This window comes from Carassius gibelio, chromosome B22 (genome assembly GCF_023724105.1).
Source record: "Carassius gibelio isolate Cgi1373 ecotype wild population from Czech Republic chromosome B22, carGib1.2-hapl.c, whole genome shotgun sequence".
Lineage (NCBI taxonomy): Eukaryota > Metazoa > Chordata > Actinopteri > Cypriniformes > Cyprinidae > Carassius > Carassius gibelio.
In genome coordinates this window covers 5,903,315-5,919,652 of record NC_068417.1, presented here as the reverse complement: position 1 = coordinate 5,919,652, position 16,338 = coordinate 5,903,315, and the positions used below count along the sequence as shown (strand labels likewise).

The window sequence follows — 16,338 nt, the reverse complement described above, 5'->3', positions numbered from 1 at the left end:
TTATATTTGGGGGGTGGGGTGTGTAGACATAGTCTCATAAAAATATTTGCAGGAGTCTCATTTTTCATGATATTTTATTCAGATTTGAAACAGAAACTCATGAGACGTGGCTTTCAACCCATTACTTTTCTAGATTGCTCCAGGACTCATTTCATGTATTTTTATATCAAATAAAAAAATATTTAAGAGTGGTAAAAAAAAATCAAGGCACTTCAGTGTCTATAACTTTTTAATATGTTTGAGCATTATCAAATGTGGTTGATAAAAAGTAAATTTCAAAGTGTCTTATTTCTAAAGACACCACAATTATGTTTATAACACACTGAAGTAGGAAACCATTACAATTATAAGTTAGGTAGAGCACTTTCATCTGTGAGTCCAATAATGGGGGTGCTGGCTAACAGGTTAAATAAGTAAATGTGGTATTTAATCTGATTATTAAATACATTTGTATTTTTACAACTTTTATTTGAGCATTACATTTGTAAAAATTTTGAATGAGTAATATGAGTAATAAGGCATCTTAAAATGAACAGTGTAATATTGTACATTAGAATACATTTACACTTGTTAAGAACTTATCTGACTATTTATTATTTATAATGTGAAAAGAAACTGATTCAGACATATTTCTCCATTAACATGTAACTTTGTCTATCTGGAAGCATTTAGAACATTATTTAACCTAAAATAGCATGCCATATGAATTGATAAAGTACATGCATGCTCTGCCAGTGAAGGAAACTGAAAGACTGACGGATTTACAGTTTAACCTACATTTAACTTGTACACAGCCCAGTAACGTTACTTGCATGAACATAATTGTCTTAAGAAAAACTTGGCCATGTTTAGCATGAGAATCCATCTCTTTAACACTGTGAACAACTCTGAAAACACGAAACACCATTGTACCCCCCTTTTAAAGTAGGATATCATTACATTAATTTCTTGCCGCTGAAGTGTAGGCCTACAGTTTAAACAGCGGGAGATTCTTCTTTTGATCCATAAAAAAAATTTGCTTATCATCTTGTTTCCTTCAGTCAGGCAAATCAAATCCCTCCGAAATCATATTTACACTCATAAATATATTTAAATGTCCATTGAATAAAGAGATTGATAAACGAGAGAGTCACTTAGCCAGTAAAACTAAAGTTTTTTTTTTTTTATTCTGCAATCGCACAGTTCTCTACAGAAGACAGTAAAGGAAAATTAAACCAACCCTGTAGTTTTTTAAGAGTCGAAACTAGTAGCTTACTTAATATATTTTAGTTCAATATCTGAATTTATTGAAAGGATATTTTGTCAACCTTGACTGTTTTTGCTCGATTTGGCTAAAATAGTTGCACACAAAGATCACAGCAGGACAGTCGCGCAGCAGTGTTTTGCTACTGAATTTGGGTCAATAATTCAGTGTTCAATTCATAAAGAGAGGCACTTGCTACATTCTTGAATTAGCCCTATGAACAAATTGTTTAAAGGCATGCTTCAATGACTCAGTAATCAATACACTTGCTGACAACTATTTGTAAGTATATACAATTGTATTATTTTATAAAAATAGCTCACAACATTATTGTTGTAAATGCATTTGTGCTATATTTTAGCTAAACTAAACTGTCTGTAAATGCATCTGAATGCAACGACAGTCCAGGCTTGTAAATTCAGAAAATTATTATCTATAGTGTCTGGTGTCCAAAAAAGTTAATGTCAAACCCTGGCTACATCTAGTGAACTAACGTTGCATATAATATAACCAAAAATAAAGACTTTCTAACAAATGTGACCCTGGAGCACAAAACCATGAAGATATTTTGTAAATTTCCTAACATAATATATCAAAACTTAATTTTTGATAAGTAATATGCATCGTTAAGAATTCATTTGGAGAACTTTAAGACAATTTTCTCAGTATTTTGACTTTTTTGCACCCTCAGATTCCAGATTTTCAAATAATTGTATCTCGGCCAAATACTGTCCTCCTAACAAACCATACATCAATGGAAAGATGATTTATTCAGCTTTCAGATGATGTATGAATCTCAATTTCAACAAATTGGCAAATCAGTGGCCTACCAAACAATCATAAAAGAAAGAATTATATCTTACAGTTGTTGTCGAAAAAGTCTTGTCCCTTTGCAATAAATCTTCTATTCAAGTCCCAGCTGCCAAAATCACATAATAGGCTAGTTTCTATTTTATTAATGAAACTTCAATTGAAATCTCACTTGTGGTTATCTATAAATAAATGAAAACAAGGACCATATATTTGTTTTTTGTTTTTAATTGTTTGTTGGTTCCAACTTCCATATACTAATATTAGAATTCATAATAATTATGTTTGTGGGTGAAACTGACCCTAGTTTTAATACAGTTCATCAAAAGTCAGGCTATGAAACAGTAAATACTGCAACTAGCAGACAGAACATAATAAAACAAAATGATGACTTTACGAATCCACAATTCAAAAATGTAATCATGTAATGTAATCAGTGAAGTTGTCAGTGCCCTCTTTTGGTGATAATAATCACCAGACGATTCCATAACCAGCCAGATACATTAGTTCAGCTAAATCCACAAAATCCAATTAATATGGCTTTTAAATGTAACCAAAATTACAGAATTCAAATCAGCAGACAACAAAACAAGTAAAAATGGAAACAAACCATACAGATTTGTATGGACTTATAAGAAAACCAAATTATCTCCCGAAAATAAAACTGAAGAAACGGCCAACAGCAAAGTTACAGCAACATACTTTACATCTGTATTTTCTAACTACACTTTAAGTTGAAGAATAAAAACAAGTTAAAAATAATGCATTCTGAACAACAGTTTGGACTTAAAAATCTTCTTTCATAAAAGCCTAAACTTAAAAAAATTGATAAATAAGCATTATAAGAGAACTGAACATAAGATTCAACCTGTAATAAAGTGTAATGTTTTACAACAGTGAAACTATCAGATCTGGTCCATCTTTGAGTTGATCTGGATCTCACAGATGAAACTGCTGATCTTGAACTTTATCTACGGTGAAAACTTTAGATGTTGTTTCCTTGTCCTGTTGCTGGTTAGGACAGATATTATTACTCAATGCATTAGAGTGCCACATTTGGCGAAGTTGAAAACTAAGATTTGAAAGTGCTGGATCTATGATCTACTTACTGTGTTTGTTTTTCATATGCAAACAAAAAGTTGATGAATGACGGAAACTCTTCCCGCATGCAGTGCAGTGATACGGTTTCTCTCCGGTGTGGATCCTCTCATGTCTTCTCAGATGTACTGACTGATTGAATCTCTTCTCACAGTATGAACACATGTAAGGTTTCTCTCCAGTGTGGATCCTCTTGTGCAGCTTCAGTTGTGCAACCGTAGTAAACGTCTTCTCACACTCAAAGCACATGTAATCTTTCACACCAGTGTGTCTCTTCTGATGAACTTTTAAATTGTTCAGTTGTGAAAAACTTTTTCCACAGAAAGAACATGAATGTGGTTTCTCCTTTGTATGAACTTTCATGTGCTGCTTCAGGCCTGAAGCCCATGAAAATGTTTTTCCACACTGGTCACATTCATACAGTTTCTCTCCAGTGTGGAGGATCATGTGTTGCTGAAGGGTTACTTTGTGTGTGAAACTCTTCCCGCACTGATCACATGTGAACGGTTTCTCTCCAGTGTGGATCTTCATGTGAACATTGAGGTTGTGTTTGTATGTCAAACTCTTTCCACACTGAGTGCAGGTGAAACCTTTCTTATTTCTTCTTTTCCGTAAATAAACTCTTTTGGTCTGTGAGCAAGTTTTTTCTCTCGTTGTACCATGATGATGCTTCTGCTCGTCACTCTCCTCATTCTCCTCCATCAGGTCTGAAATAAAAGTAAAAAACTGCAATACAGATACTTTGAGAGGCTACTAGGGCTCAGTAAAGACACTCCTGTAATTAGAAGTATATCTCCAGCACGTGCGTTCAGATCAGGGTTGCCAGGTTTTCACAACAAATCCTGCTAAGTTGCTTCTCAAAACTAGTCCAAAACTAGCCCAATCGCGCTTCCAGAAGGTTCCCCGATTAAAAAATTGCTTCCCGGGGTTAAAATACACGTTTTTTTAGCAGGGTTGCTTGGTAAAATTCACATTTTAGGGGCTAAATATCACATTATTTGTATTGGGGTCGCTTTGACCCGCGGACAAGATAAACCACCACAGACTTGGCAACACCGGTTGGCATTTACTACACCGAGCCATAATTCACTGACATTCTACACAAAATTGATGTTAAAATCGCAGGCGATACTTTGTCGATTTTGAAAACGATTTTGTGTTAGTTTTCGGTAGACTACGGCTCTGTGTAGTAACTGCCGCTCCACCTGAACCAGTGTTGCCAAGTCATATGTGGCTGTCTCGTACGTGAGGCCTGTGCTCCCCCTTTGTTTCACTTTAGTTTGCTGAAAGTTAATGAGGGGGACACTCAGCTCATGAAAGAGCTGAAGACAAAAATTATGACCTCGATGAGAAATAAGCTGTCCCCATAGATGAAGACCAGGGCCAATCACAGGCAAGGCCTTCTCAGGGAGCAGCAGACCAAGCTGCAGAAGAGGAGCTGTCAGTGGACCACCTGTGCCATTGGGTGTTAAGAAGCAGCTTTTTCAAAAAACAGTGCCGAGAAGATGATGCTTTGCTTCTCACTGAAAAGCAAAAAGTGGAGAGTGAGCTGTAAATGTACCTGATGTGCTCTCATGCAGACAGTGAGTCTAACCCTCTGGACTGGTGGAGGCTACATGAACACAACTTCTCCAGATTGTCTCTGCTGGCGAAAACGTACTTGTGCATCCCAGCCACAATAGTTCAATTTCAAGTATGATTAATGATTAGAGTAAGAATAACCTGAAGAGTTACTTTTTCATATTTCTGAAGGTTTTATATTTCAAACAATGTTAATGTACTGTATCAGGTTTGTTTTTTATATTAGAGATGTATCTCAGTCTACATCAGTTTTATTTATGTTTACAAAATACTGCACATATTTTAAAACAATTTATTCCTCAGAAGGTGAACAGCTAGTGAACTTCCTAACACTAAAGTTGTGCTAAATTCTCAGGTTTCTCTGTGTTTATATTTAACACTTTCCACTATTTTTTTACACTTTATTAGGCATTTCTTACATTCTCTTTCATTTTGCACCTTAAATGTTACTTTAGACTTATGTTTACATTTTTATTATTTGAGTTTTCCATGGTTGTTGACATTTCTGTTTTAATAACTGAGGGCATTTTGATCAGAGGAAGGTTAAGTCTAAAATAAAATGTTTAAATGCAATATATATTTCTCCTGGTCCTTATTTTAAATAGGTCAGAAAAATATCAATAATTATCGATATCGACTGAAATGAAACACTCATATGATGAAACAGTTTTCAGCCATATCGCCCAGCCCTACACTCCACTCCAGACACACGAGTGTCACGTCAGACCATTCGAATCATCAGCTAGACGACCTGTGAGGATGACAATGTCCCAGCTCATCGAGATCACATCATCAGGGAACAGCTGCTGGAGGCTGAGGTGCTTCAAACTGAGTGTCCTGCACTTTCTCCAGCCCTGAATCCCATAGAAAACCAATGAGATCAGTGGAGTCGTGGTGTAGAGGGTCGTAACCCTGCACCCCAGAACCTCAATGACCTGAGGACAGCCCTTCAAGAAGAGTGCAATGCCATGTTTCAGCAGACAGTAAGTCAACTTGTGAACAGCATGAGGCATCGTGGTCAAGCTGTAATTGATGCTCAAGGACACATGACAAGAGACATTGACTTCTGTTCTTGTATTCCCTCCACTGTTGATAGCTTCAGTTTTAATTGAGATAAAGAAATCACCATTGCATGCTTCTACTTAAATACACCATACTTTCATGATATAATATCACTGTAGGGTGAACTTTTTACATCTTCCATAAATTTCACCAAAAGTTTGAATATCCCTATTTTTTTGTGAGAAGTGCGTAATTTTTTCTCTCCAATCTACAGAAAGTAAACAATTGAACTGCTTTATAACCTAATGGTTCTTCAGCCTCATTGATAAAAAAGATGAAGAGTAAACACCAACCTGTTTGTTCTTCAGTGTGTTTGGTTCTGCAGGGTTCTAGATCTCTCATGTTCTCTTTGTCCTTTAATACACTCTGTCTCTTCTTCATGATGCTCTGATCCTCGTACTTGTTAGCTGGAAAAAAGCAATAAACCCTTTATCCATTATTATCAATCTTTACTCTCATTAATATTCAGGCAGAGGATTATAGGAAAAAAACACATACAATTAAAAGATACCAAATATAAACAATGTAAGAATTACAAAAGTTAAAGAATAAACATACGTTGTTTGCTTAAGTCTGTTGACAGCAATAAAATGATCTTAATGTGTCAATGAACAGATCTGAAGTCATCAGTGTAATGAATGAGGTGAAAACAGGATCTATTGACACGAAACAGGCCTTGTTTACACTCCAGGTCTTGATGCCCAGCTCTGATTTGTTGCCTATATCCGATGTTTTCACACATAATCTGCTCTGTCTGAAGTGAACGCTTGGGGAACTGTTGGGGGAAAACATCAGATGTGTAACATTATATTAGATCCATTACAGTACAGTAGGGCTGTGCGATTAATCTAAAATTTGAAATCTATATAAAATCGCGATTTGAGTGTGGGCGATTTCTAAATCCCTTTATAGCACGATTTTCCGCAGCCCTGACTCCCCGCAGTATGTTATCTGAACCAATCAGGATGCAGCGCACCTAAGTGGAGCGCGCGAACAGAGCAGACTGGGCATAAGCCTAACTCCAGGTTCACACACTCTGTCTGTGATGCTTAGCCTTTTTTTTTTTCGAGCCCATGTTAACAGATCAGAGCGTTCACACTGCACGCGGTAAAAGATGAGAACAGAACAGGTCATAAATAGAAAAGTGTGAAAAGATTTAATATCTTGCGCATGAGCACAGAGAGAGTTGTGAGTGCACAGGACGCAGGTTGAGCGAGAGGAGACACGTTGTAAGGCAGTGTGTATCTCTGAGCCTTATACAGTCTATGATCTGAGCATGCGCATCTGGTTTTGTGAACAGAGCAAAGGAAATCTGTGTGCGAGCGGATAGATTTGCACTCGTGCATTATTTTATTGTGCTTACGCGTTACAATAATGAGCTCTCGTTGCTGCTTCTGAACCGCGTACACGTAACTTACTGTATACGCACTGCAGACGGAGTATGTGTGAACCTTGGGCAATAAATATATGTAACACCTTCCACAAAATCGTGATTAAAAATAGAAATCGCAAACTTTATCAAAAAATTGTGATATTTTTTTTTTTTGTCCATATCGCACAGCACTACAGTACAGGACGTCTGTATCATTCTCATAATGTTAATCTAAAAATAAAAGAAAAGAGGGAATCACTCGCTGCACTTCATTTAACTGCTTTTGTAGTTTTAATAATCTATTTATTTGTAATGAACACAAAAGTTATTTTTACATTTGATAGTTTTAAGTACATGAATGCTTTAGTTTAGTTATAACATGATAAAATAATGCTTTTTTATTTCTAGGTTACTTTATCTTTTTTTGCATATGTTCTCATTTATAATAGCAAAAAAAAAGTGTGTTGTGGAAATTAATATAGTAATTAATAATAAGACAAGACGGATTGCTTAAAATGGGTTACTTGGTGATTTTTTGTTAGATTCCAACAAATCATAAATCATTTTGAAGGCCTTTTGATGGAGATTTTTTTATTTTTCTTAATGGCTCATTGTGACTGGTTTTGTCAGCTAAAGTCACATTATTCTCATGATGAAGCACATGTGGAGCCGGTAAATCACCACAACGCATGCGCGAAAAGATCTGAATTGGGGCATCAAAACTTTTGCTTATAGAAACACATCTTCATCCAACATATGATATGAATCTGAATATAGTCCAAATGTTATTTACCACATTCATAACAACAAAGTTTTTCCACATCTTACCGTTTTCCGTGAAGACAGACAGACAACTGGACGATCGATTTTAAATCTCTTTAAATGTAAGTGTTAGCAGACACACAAAGAGCACCGAACCTGATGAAAATAATTCAGATATGACTGTGTAAAAATATTGCTCAAACAAACGATGTAAAGTGTATTTTACAATTACGTCAAATAGCGAACGATTCACCTCATAAAACTCCGCGGTGAAGCGCGCGGGAGCGATGACGTCATCACCGCGAGGCGGCGTCACACTGGACAGCTGTCCCAAAGAGAAGTGCTCTTTATTATTTTTTATTAATTAATGCTTAAACAGACAATACGAAAGGAACATAGTCAAGGGATCACATACAAATCCAAATAATGAACAAAATTAATGAACACATACACATTAATAATTAATTACACTGTTAAAATAATAGTAATAATAATAATAATAAATTAAAAACCTTTTTGGAGGACATTACCGAGAAATTAAAATGAGATAATAAATAAATAAATAAACAAACAATCACATACAAAGACAGCATCTAAACTTCTTTAAATACCTCTGTATAATATTTGAGATATCGTATGGATTTTTTAATTCTTTATAAGATGAAGAGATTTTTTCGACGTATTTCGAAAACAACTTCAAATGCACCCTCCGTTTCCCAGGATAGTTAAGTGTATATCTGATGGACACTTCACACCCCTCCATATCCCAGAATCACGTTATGTTTTTTTTTGTTTTGTTTTTACACAAGACAACCACTATATAAATAAACCAATAGGCAATAGTCTTTCCCTTTGCTGTTCTTGTAGTGCATAAATTAGTGTATTAACCATTTTTCTCAAGAAGAGAAAGCAGTGAAAAAAATGGGTACATTGAAATTGTTTATGTTTTTCTAAAATGTCACACTGTCAATGAAACAACCTAATTTCTGTAGTTTATTTTTGTGATGCAAGTTAAAAATTAAACGAATAAGTTGTATGTGTTATTCATTCTTGTAATGTCATTTATTTGTAAATGAGCCCGAGTACTTTCTGAACATTTTGTAATTTTGTTATGCACGTCCACATGTGTAAATGAGAGAGAAGTAATTATGAAAGTCATTGTCCATGTGTTCTGGGATCTTCAGGAGGTGAATGAAGAGAAACACCAGCGTCTGGATTGTGGCACTTCTCTGAAGATCAGCTCTGTCACAAAAGCATTAAACACCTGTCCAGCACTGTGTAAATAAAAGAGAGGTAAATTAGTTAATTCTTCATTTTTTTAATGCAGCTTACAAAACATTTATTTTTATTTTTTTTTTGTCCTGTAAAAATTATGAACAAATATTTGCTGACTATATTAAAGGCTGCATGTGAAGGACGTGGACTGGTCGAACAGAGACAGTTCAGCTGTGAACACTGCCACTGAACACTGAAGTGTACTTTAGTCTATTTCTATTATTCAGTTTTATTTTTGCTAACCTGTTTACGTGTGATCACCATAGTCAAGACAATACACTTTATAAAATCACACCTTTGTAAGATATCAGTCAGCATGTGATCTGCTGTGTGTGTGTGTATTATGTAGTTTTTGGTATGAAATGGTTGTCAATATTTGTATAAATTTACAGACAGTTATCGCTCATCCTCTCTTCACAAGGAAGCAGCATGTATAAAGAAATTACTCAGGACAAAGCAAAAACCAAATGCCTCCTCCTGATGGTGATTATTTCATCTGGGACTTGGACTGTTGTACCTGAAAATTAATTATCATAATTTCATGAACATTTGTAGACGTTTGTGTATAGTTAAGTGTTTGTATATAATTACATATTTATTTCCATTATTGTTTTATTATCTCTATATCCATATTTATTTATTTATTTGTAAATGTATTTATTTTAGCTAGGTGTGTGTAGTATTTTTATGTAATTACATATTTACTCATGTATAATTACATATTTACTCAGCTCATAGTCTGTATTTATCTGTATAAGCTACAGTATGTATGTATATCAAGGTCTGTAGTTTATATCTGTTATTAAATGTTATATAGCAATGAATTTGTCTTGTGGTCTTAAACCACTTTATTTTTATAGGTTGTTATAAAAGCAGTCACGTGTTTTACTGAAGCTGGTGGAGCAGGACATGCTGGTGTCTTGAGGACGGTGAACAGACGATATATTGTTGTGTTCAAGGAAGGAGATGAGCCAGTCTGGATATTTGTAGCCACATCTGCTGGCCAATTCATATGCAAATATGTGCACCTAAAACATAACAAAAACTAGTTAAATGGAGATGGTTTATGACATGATTAAGATAAAATAAGAGTTCACTGATCCTGAACTGGGGATTTTTACACGTTGCAGCAGCTTCAGAGACACTGGAAAATGAAACATTTTAAAAACTTCAATAAAAAATGTAATCAGGATAAAAATGAAAAATATGTTTAAAGAATACACAAATCTCACATTATATGAATTTAAATAGTTTGAGTAAGAGCAGTGTGAGTGAGCTGCATGTTGAGTGTTTTTGCTTTACTACACTGATCTTCTTAAGAGACAGAGCAAAATATCAGCTGTCCTCACAATATAAGCCTGCAGTTTCCTCTCTTGGTCCACGGAGAAGACTTGAGACTATGATCTGTGTCCTGGTGGTCTAGTCTTTTCCATTGCAGTATCTGAGCAAAGTGACATGACAGCTGCCCTGGGACTGATGTTCCTGACAGAAACACCTCTCATAAACATCTGGCTGAATCAGACCCCTGTCTGTCTTTCTGACCCTAACTCTTGGCATATTCTGTTGGTATAATATGAGATAAACATGTATTCATAAATAACACTCAGAAAGTCACCACATTAGCACAAAGGAATAAAGAGGCAAACTTTAGGATGTGTTACAGCACTAAATAACATGCAGACTGATCATTACTTTGACACATGAAACAAAAAACACAATTTGTAATTAGGAAAAAAAAAACAGCTTCAGTTATTTACTTACCACCAACTGATTTCCAGACCTAACTGTGGGAAGTGATGATGAAATCAGGTGATATTTGGCTTGCGTGCTGAACTGCTGTCATAGCTTGGAAAGCAAATGTAACCAGGTCTCTGAGAAAATCACTTTGTTACTTTCGTCCCGTTATCTTGAACAGCTGGTTACAGAGAGATGTATCTATTTTCAGGAGAATTCCTCTATCTAAGGTTGAATATCTATCTAGACTGATTTATCCATGTCTTTTTTTAGCTCTCTCTTCAGTTATTATAAAAATAAGCAATCAAAAACAAAATATAGCTATATATGACTTTATTTGGAGGCACAAAATTAATTATATTAGAAAATCTGATATTATCAAAGGATATGAAGAAGCTGGTCTGAATGTAATTTAATTTGAGAGTATGAACACTTTGTTAAAACTTAAGTGGCTTCAGATATTTTGAGGTAATACTGAGATCTTTTGGTATGCAGTGTTCAGCTTTGTTTGGGATCTGCTTCCTTCTCAAATATGACTTTGATTTACCCAAACTTCCACAGTTTTACACCCAATATACTCCTACATAAGATAATAATACAATTAACATCTATATAACATAATAATAGAATTAACGCCTATATAACATAATTATATAATAACAAACACATTCTACAAAGAAACAAATCCCTGTTTTATGAGGACTGGATAAATAGAAATATTTGGTCAATGTTGGATTTAATGGATGTTAAATTACAATTCATTTATTTAAAACTCTGATTTGTCTGTCATCCAAAGTAATTCTTCTCAAGCCGACAAACGTCCTGGCACCATCTTGTAAATTTTAAGAGCAAACTTACAGTATTACCTTTGTAGTATGCCTCACTTGCTGATTATTAGCATGCATATTACTAGATTATTAACTGTTTATTAGTACTTACTGTATAAAGCACATATTAATGACTTATTCTGCATAGGCATATTCTACATCCCTTAACCCTAATCTATACCCAAACATAACTACTACAAACAACTACTCTCTGAAAACATATCGCAGCACTTTGTAATAAATTCTGTTGTACAGATAGCCAGTGTGAGATAAGCACAGAAGTAATGTGCTCTCTCTTATTATATAATCCATTACAATAATCCAAACACAATAACACAAAACATGCACAACTTTCTCCATGTCCTCAAAAGAGATGATCAACTTTACAACAGCATTCATTTGCCAATTAAACCTGAGCTCAAACCATGTAAAGTATCATTAGAAACCCTCAAAAGAGCTGACTCTGTGCTATTACTGAAATGTTCTTCAATATCTCCCATGTGTACGTGTTTATATTAATGCTATATTATTTAATTTGTTTCACCTGTAGTTGCTTAGATTTACTATTGCATATGTATAAACACACTTAATTCATAAAAGCTGTTGGTTTTGAAGTGTTTTCATTTATGAATTACTGTTAAAATATAACTAGAGCTAATCATACAGCAGTAAATCTTATTCTATTTAAAATTAGTGTAGTATTTTCACAAGAAGTGAATTCACTGACAAATCTGCAGCAGATTTATCTGATTTACAGTATTATTTCTGATATTTCCTAAATCATTTCTGAAAGTTTATCTTACTACTGTACATTTGGAGATCTTCTTTATTACACAGAACTTAATTTCTGAACTCATCTGATTTGTTTTCTTGAATGTATGAATGTATTACTTGGATTGTTACCAACATGATATCAAAAGCACCTTTAGAAATATATTAACTGAGAAAAATGCTGACTTCTTTTACCTGCTCAACATATAATGGGAACATTTATGTTATTATGCATTAGCTGTTTATGTTAAGTTAGCCTATATTTAATATAGAGAAACTGCTTATGTAGCTTCAATAATACTTAAAACAGACAAGTAAACTTTTCAAACAAAGTAGTTGCTTTTAACTCTATGTGGCATTTTATTCACATGAAAATATAAAAGTGTTAAAAAGAGTAAATGTGTTTGAGTATTTAGAGGAGAGTGAAAGACACAAATGCTGTTAATTTGTGAAAATGTTTAGTTGATTTGATGAAGGAGACTCCATCCACAGAACAAAGACTATATACTGGATATCTGTACATTAACAACAGACACACAACTACATATAAAGTAAAATAGAATAATAATGTGTAAAAAACATGAGATAAGTTTCACACATTGTAGATTTGCTTCATATCTTTTGATACATGTAAGTGCTGCACTTGACAATCACATTTAAACATCTGAATCATTATGAATGAGTTTAATAGAAATATTATTAAACTGAAGAGCCAGACAGACTCATCTGAGCTTCTTCCTCCTCTGTTCCAGCTTTACATTAAACACAATGATCATCTGCTTGAATACTAAAGCAACATTAATCATTCAATATCATGTTTCTAACACACTTGCTGCATTATTTGATTGTAAAGTCTGAGTCTCTTCACCTGTATGGATCACATTTACACATTTATCACACATTTATTTCTCCTCATAGACACAGTAGTGAAGCTCTTCTGTGGATCTTCAGCTGATGTTTACTGCTCCTCTCAAGATCATTTCACATTATGATAGACAGCATTCACCATATTTTGGTGGTGGATTTCTGTCTATCTACTCTGTAAGGTGGAACAGAAGAGAAGATATTAAGACGTCATTGGAACAAAGTACAAATTAGTTAATATATTTTAATCACTTTTTATTTTTACTTTTTCACAATCACTGTTTGTCCTCTAGTTTAAACATGTTTGTATTGGTCTCAGTAAATAAGTGAAATGATTGCACAACTCGCTGGAATACTGGATTCTGATTGGTCAGTGGTGACATTCGGAGGTGTGTTATTCATTAGGTGTGTGTCATTAGCAGCAGAATAACACACAGTCATACGGTACTTGAGTCGGGCGTTTCTTTGACTTCTCTCGTATCACAGCACCGCGCTCTCACTCGTTTCATTCAAACACAACTGCTATTAGCTTGTGCCTCAGTTACTGACTGGATTTACCCTCAAACCAAACCGCGGGAGATTCCTGTTAATAGTAGACTTGAGGAGGCATTGTTCAAAGTGTGTCTTGTTGTTCAAGTTGTTGCTAACTGAGCAGAAGTGTTTAGCTGAATCTAAATTGTGTCTAATTCTTCACTTGTGTGTCAAGAAAGCATATAATAAGTGTGATAATGCAGATGCAGCCGGATGTTATCACAGAATAAGTCTCTTCAGGAGGACACAAGTCCTGATCACCCTGTCGGGTTTATTCTGTGATAACAAGCGGCTGGAGGTACATTATCTCTTACAGAAAGTAAGTGTAAAGTAATGTGACGTGTTGCTTGTCAAAGTAAAAACACACAAGAGACAGAGACATTGATCATGTGATGCTGGACGACTGTGAGCTGAAGCTGAATCTGCTCTGATTTTACCAGCGTTTTCCTACAATCTGAACAAATCTATTTCAAACTCTAATGATTCACTATTACTGATCTCATTAATAAAGCAGCTGTTGCTGTAGAAAGCTGTGACAGTCTGCTTTTCTTCTCTTTCCTCCTTTGTGTTCAACATTTTTATCAACTTTACATTTCATTCAGACACAAACCCTTTGAAATAAAGCTTGATGATCATTTGATCAACTCTTTTCACTAATATCTGAAAGTATATATTTGTTCACATATCAGAGGTAAATGAATCTCTTTAATATCACAAAGTGAAGTTTACTCACCTCAGTTCACAGTTTGAGTCTCGTAGCACATCAATGAGCTTCTGCTTTGAGTCTCCAATCATATTATAACTCAGATCAAGCTGTTTTAGAAACTGCAGAACTTTTGTGTTTGTCAAAGACTGAGTTAAAGAAGAAACATCTGTAATGCCACAGCCATAAAGACTAGAAAGAGACAAACAGAGGAAGAGAGATCATCTTACAAACAAATCATTAAGATGAAGAATCTTTCACAAATATAATGTGAACACATTCATCATGAGATATTGAGTATAAAGTGTTTTGTTGAACTCTTATGTGCTGTTCGTTTAATGTTTTTACTCTACATTCATGTAGTTTTTTTGAAGGATTTATGATATTTTGTAAATGTATAAAATGTATTAATTAAAAATATATTTTTATATAGTTTTTATATAAAAAGAGCTTTTTATGTATAATTCACTTTATTAAGACTAATTCCTAATCGTGATTAATGGGGATAACATGGCGTGTTTTTCCTCCATCGTGGATGTGCTGGAGTCTGTGTGTGTTATCCGTGTTGTGACTGACATTTTGACTAATTATGTAACATCATTTGTATGCGAGTTTAATCGTTCTGCATTGTGCACTTCACTTTCGTGTATTTTGTGGTCTGAATTGTGGTGAATTTATTGATTTTATTTGATAAATTAAGAAGAGAAAGTATTGATTTGATCATTTCCTCATTCATTTCAATGTGGGTCTCCAGAGAGTGACCTTATTAACAGTAACACACAACCAGATATCAATCCAATTTAATTTCTCTATTTGTAGATCTAACAAGTGTTGACAACCGTACAAAGTCTCAAGTCATTTAGATAAAGGAAACATTTGTTTTTATTTCAGCAAACATCATTTGGGGTCTCAAAAGACCTTGAACAGCACATAAGAGTTAAACAAAGTGATTCTCATCATTTTGATTCTTGTCTGTGAATGTTACTGACCTCAATCTCTCCAGCTTACAGCGTGAATCCTTCAGTACATCACATAAGTGATTCAGTCCTGTGTTTTTTATTTGATTCCTGCTCAGGTTCAGTTCTCTCAGGTGTGACGGGTTTGATTTCAGAGCTGAAGTCAGGATGAGACACTGTTTCTCTGTAATACTGCATAAACACAGACTGAAGACAGAAAGAGAAAACACAATGAATCAGACACGTTATGTTCATGTGTGAGTAATTCATCATTTGTTAACATCATACAGTGCAATAATTAAAATATTACCAAAAACCTTATTATATGACCATAAACAAAAACAGAAGAAAAGAGATGAACAAAGTAGACACAGGATGAACTACAGAGCTACTTAAAACAACATTAAATGTGAAAATTGAGTTTAAATGTGAGAAATCAAGAAAATTCTGTTTCTGAATTACAATTTACCTAAAGACATTTCTAACTTTTTTTTTGCTATTGTCATTCTTTACTGTACATGTCTGAGTGAATAAAAAGAAAAATAATCGTCAGTTTTAATAATGAACTGGATTACTGTGTGTTCACTGTGTGTGTTCGTGTGTGTGTGTGTGTGAGTGTGTTCACTGTGTGTGTGTGTGTGTGTGTTCACTGTGTGTGTGTGTGTGTGTGTGAGTTCGTTCACTGTGTGTTCACTGTGTGTGTGTGTGTGTGTGTGTGTGTTCACTGTGTGTTCACTGTGTGTGTGTGT

At 34.5% G+C, this 16,338-nt stretch overlaps 2 protein-coding genes across 2 annotated transcripts in view; both read right to left on the bottom strand.

The window, feature by feature from the left end:
* The window catches only part of LOC127987694 (uncharacterized), a 2,462,016-nt gene that overhangs the window by 1,002,694 nt on the left and 1,442,984 nt on the right, over positions 1-16,338 (bottom strand). The gene's annotated exons all lie outside the window — the stretch shown is intronic.
* LOC127987743 (gastrula zinc finger protein XlCGF49.1-like) lies at positions 1,715-6,403 on the bottom strand. The gene is made up of 2 exons (XM_052590143.1): positions 6,088-6,403; positions 1,715-3,858 (listed from the first exon to the last, which is right to left on the bottom strand). The coding sequence occupies exons 1-2, from the start codon at positions 6,173-6,175 to the stop codon at positions 3,155-3,157; spliced, it is 792 nt and encodes a 263-aa protein (XP_052446103.1). The 5' UTR covers positions 6,176-6,403; the 3' UTR covers positions 1,715-3,154.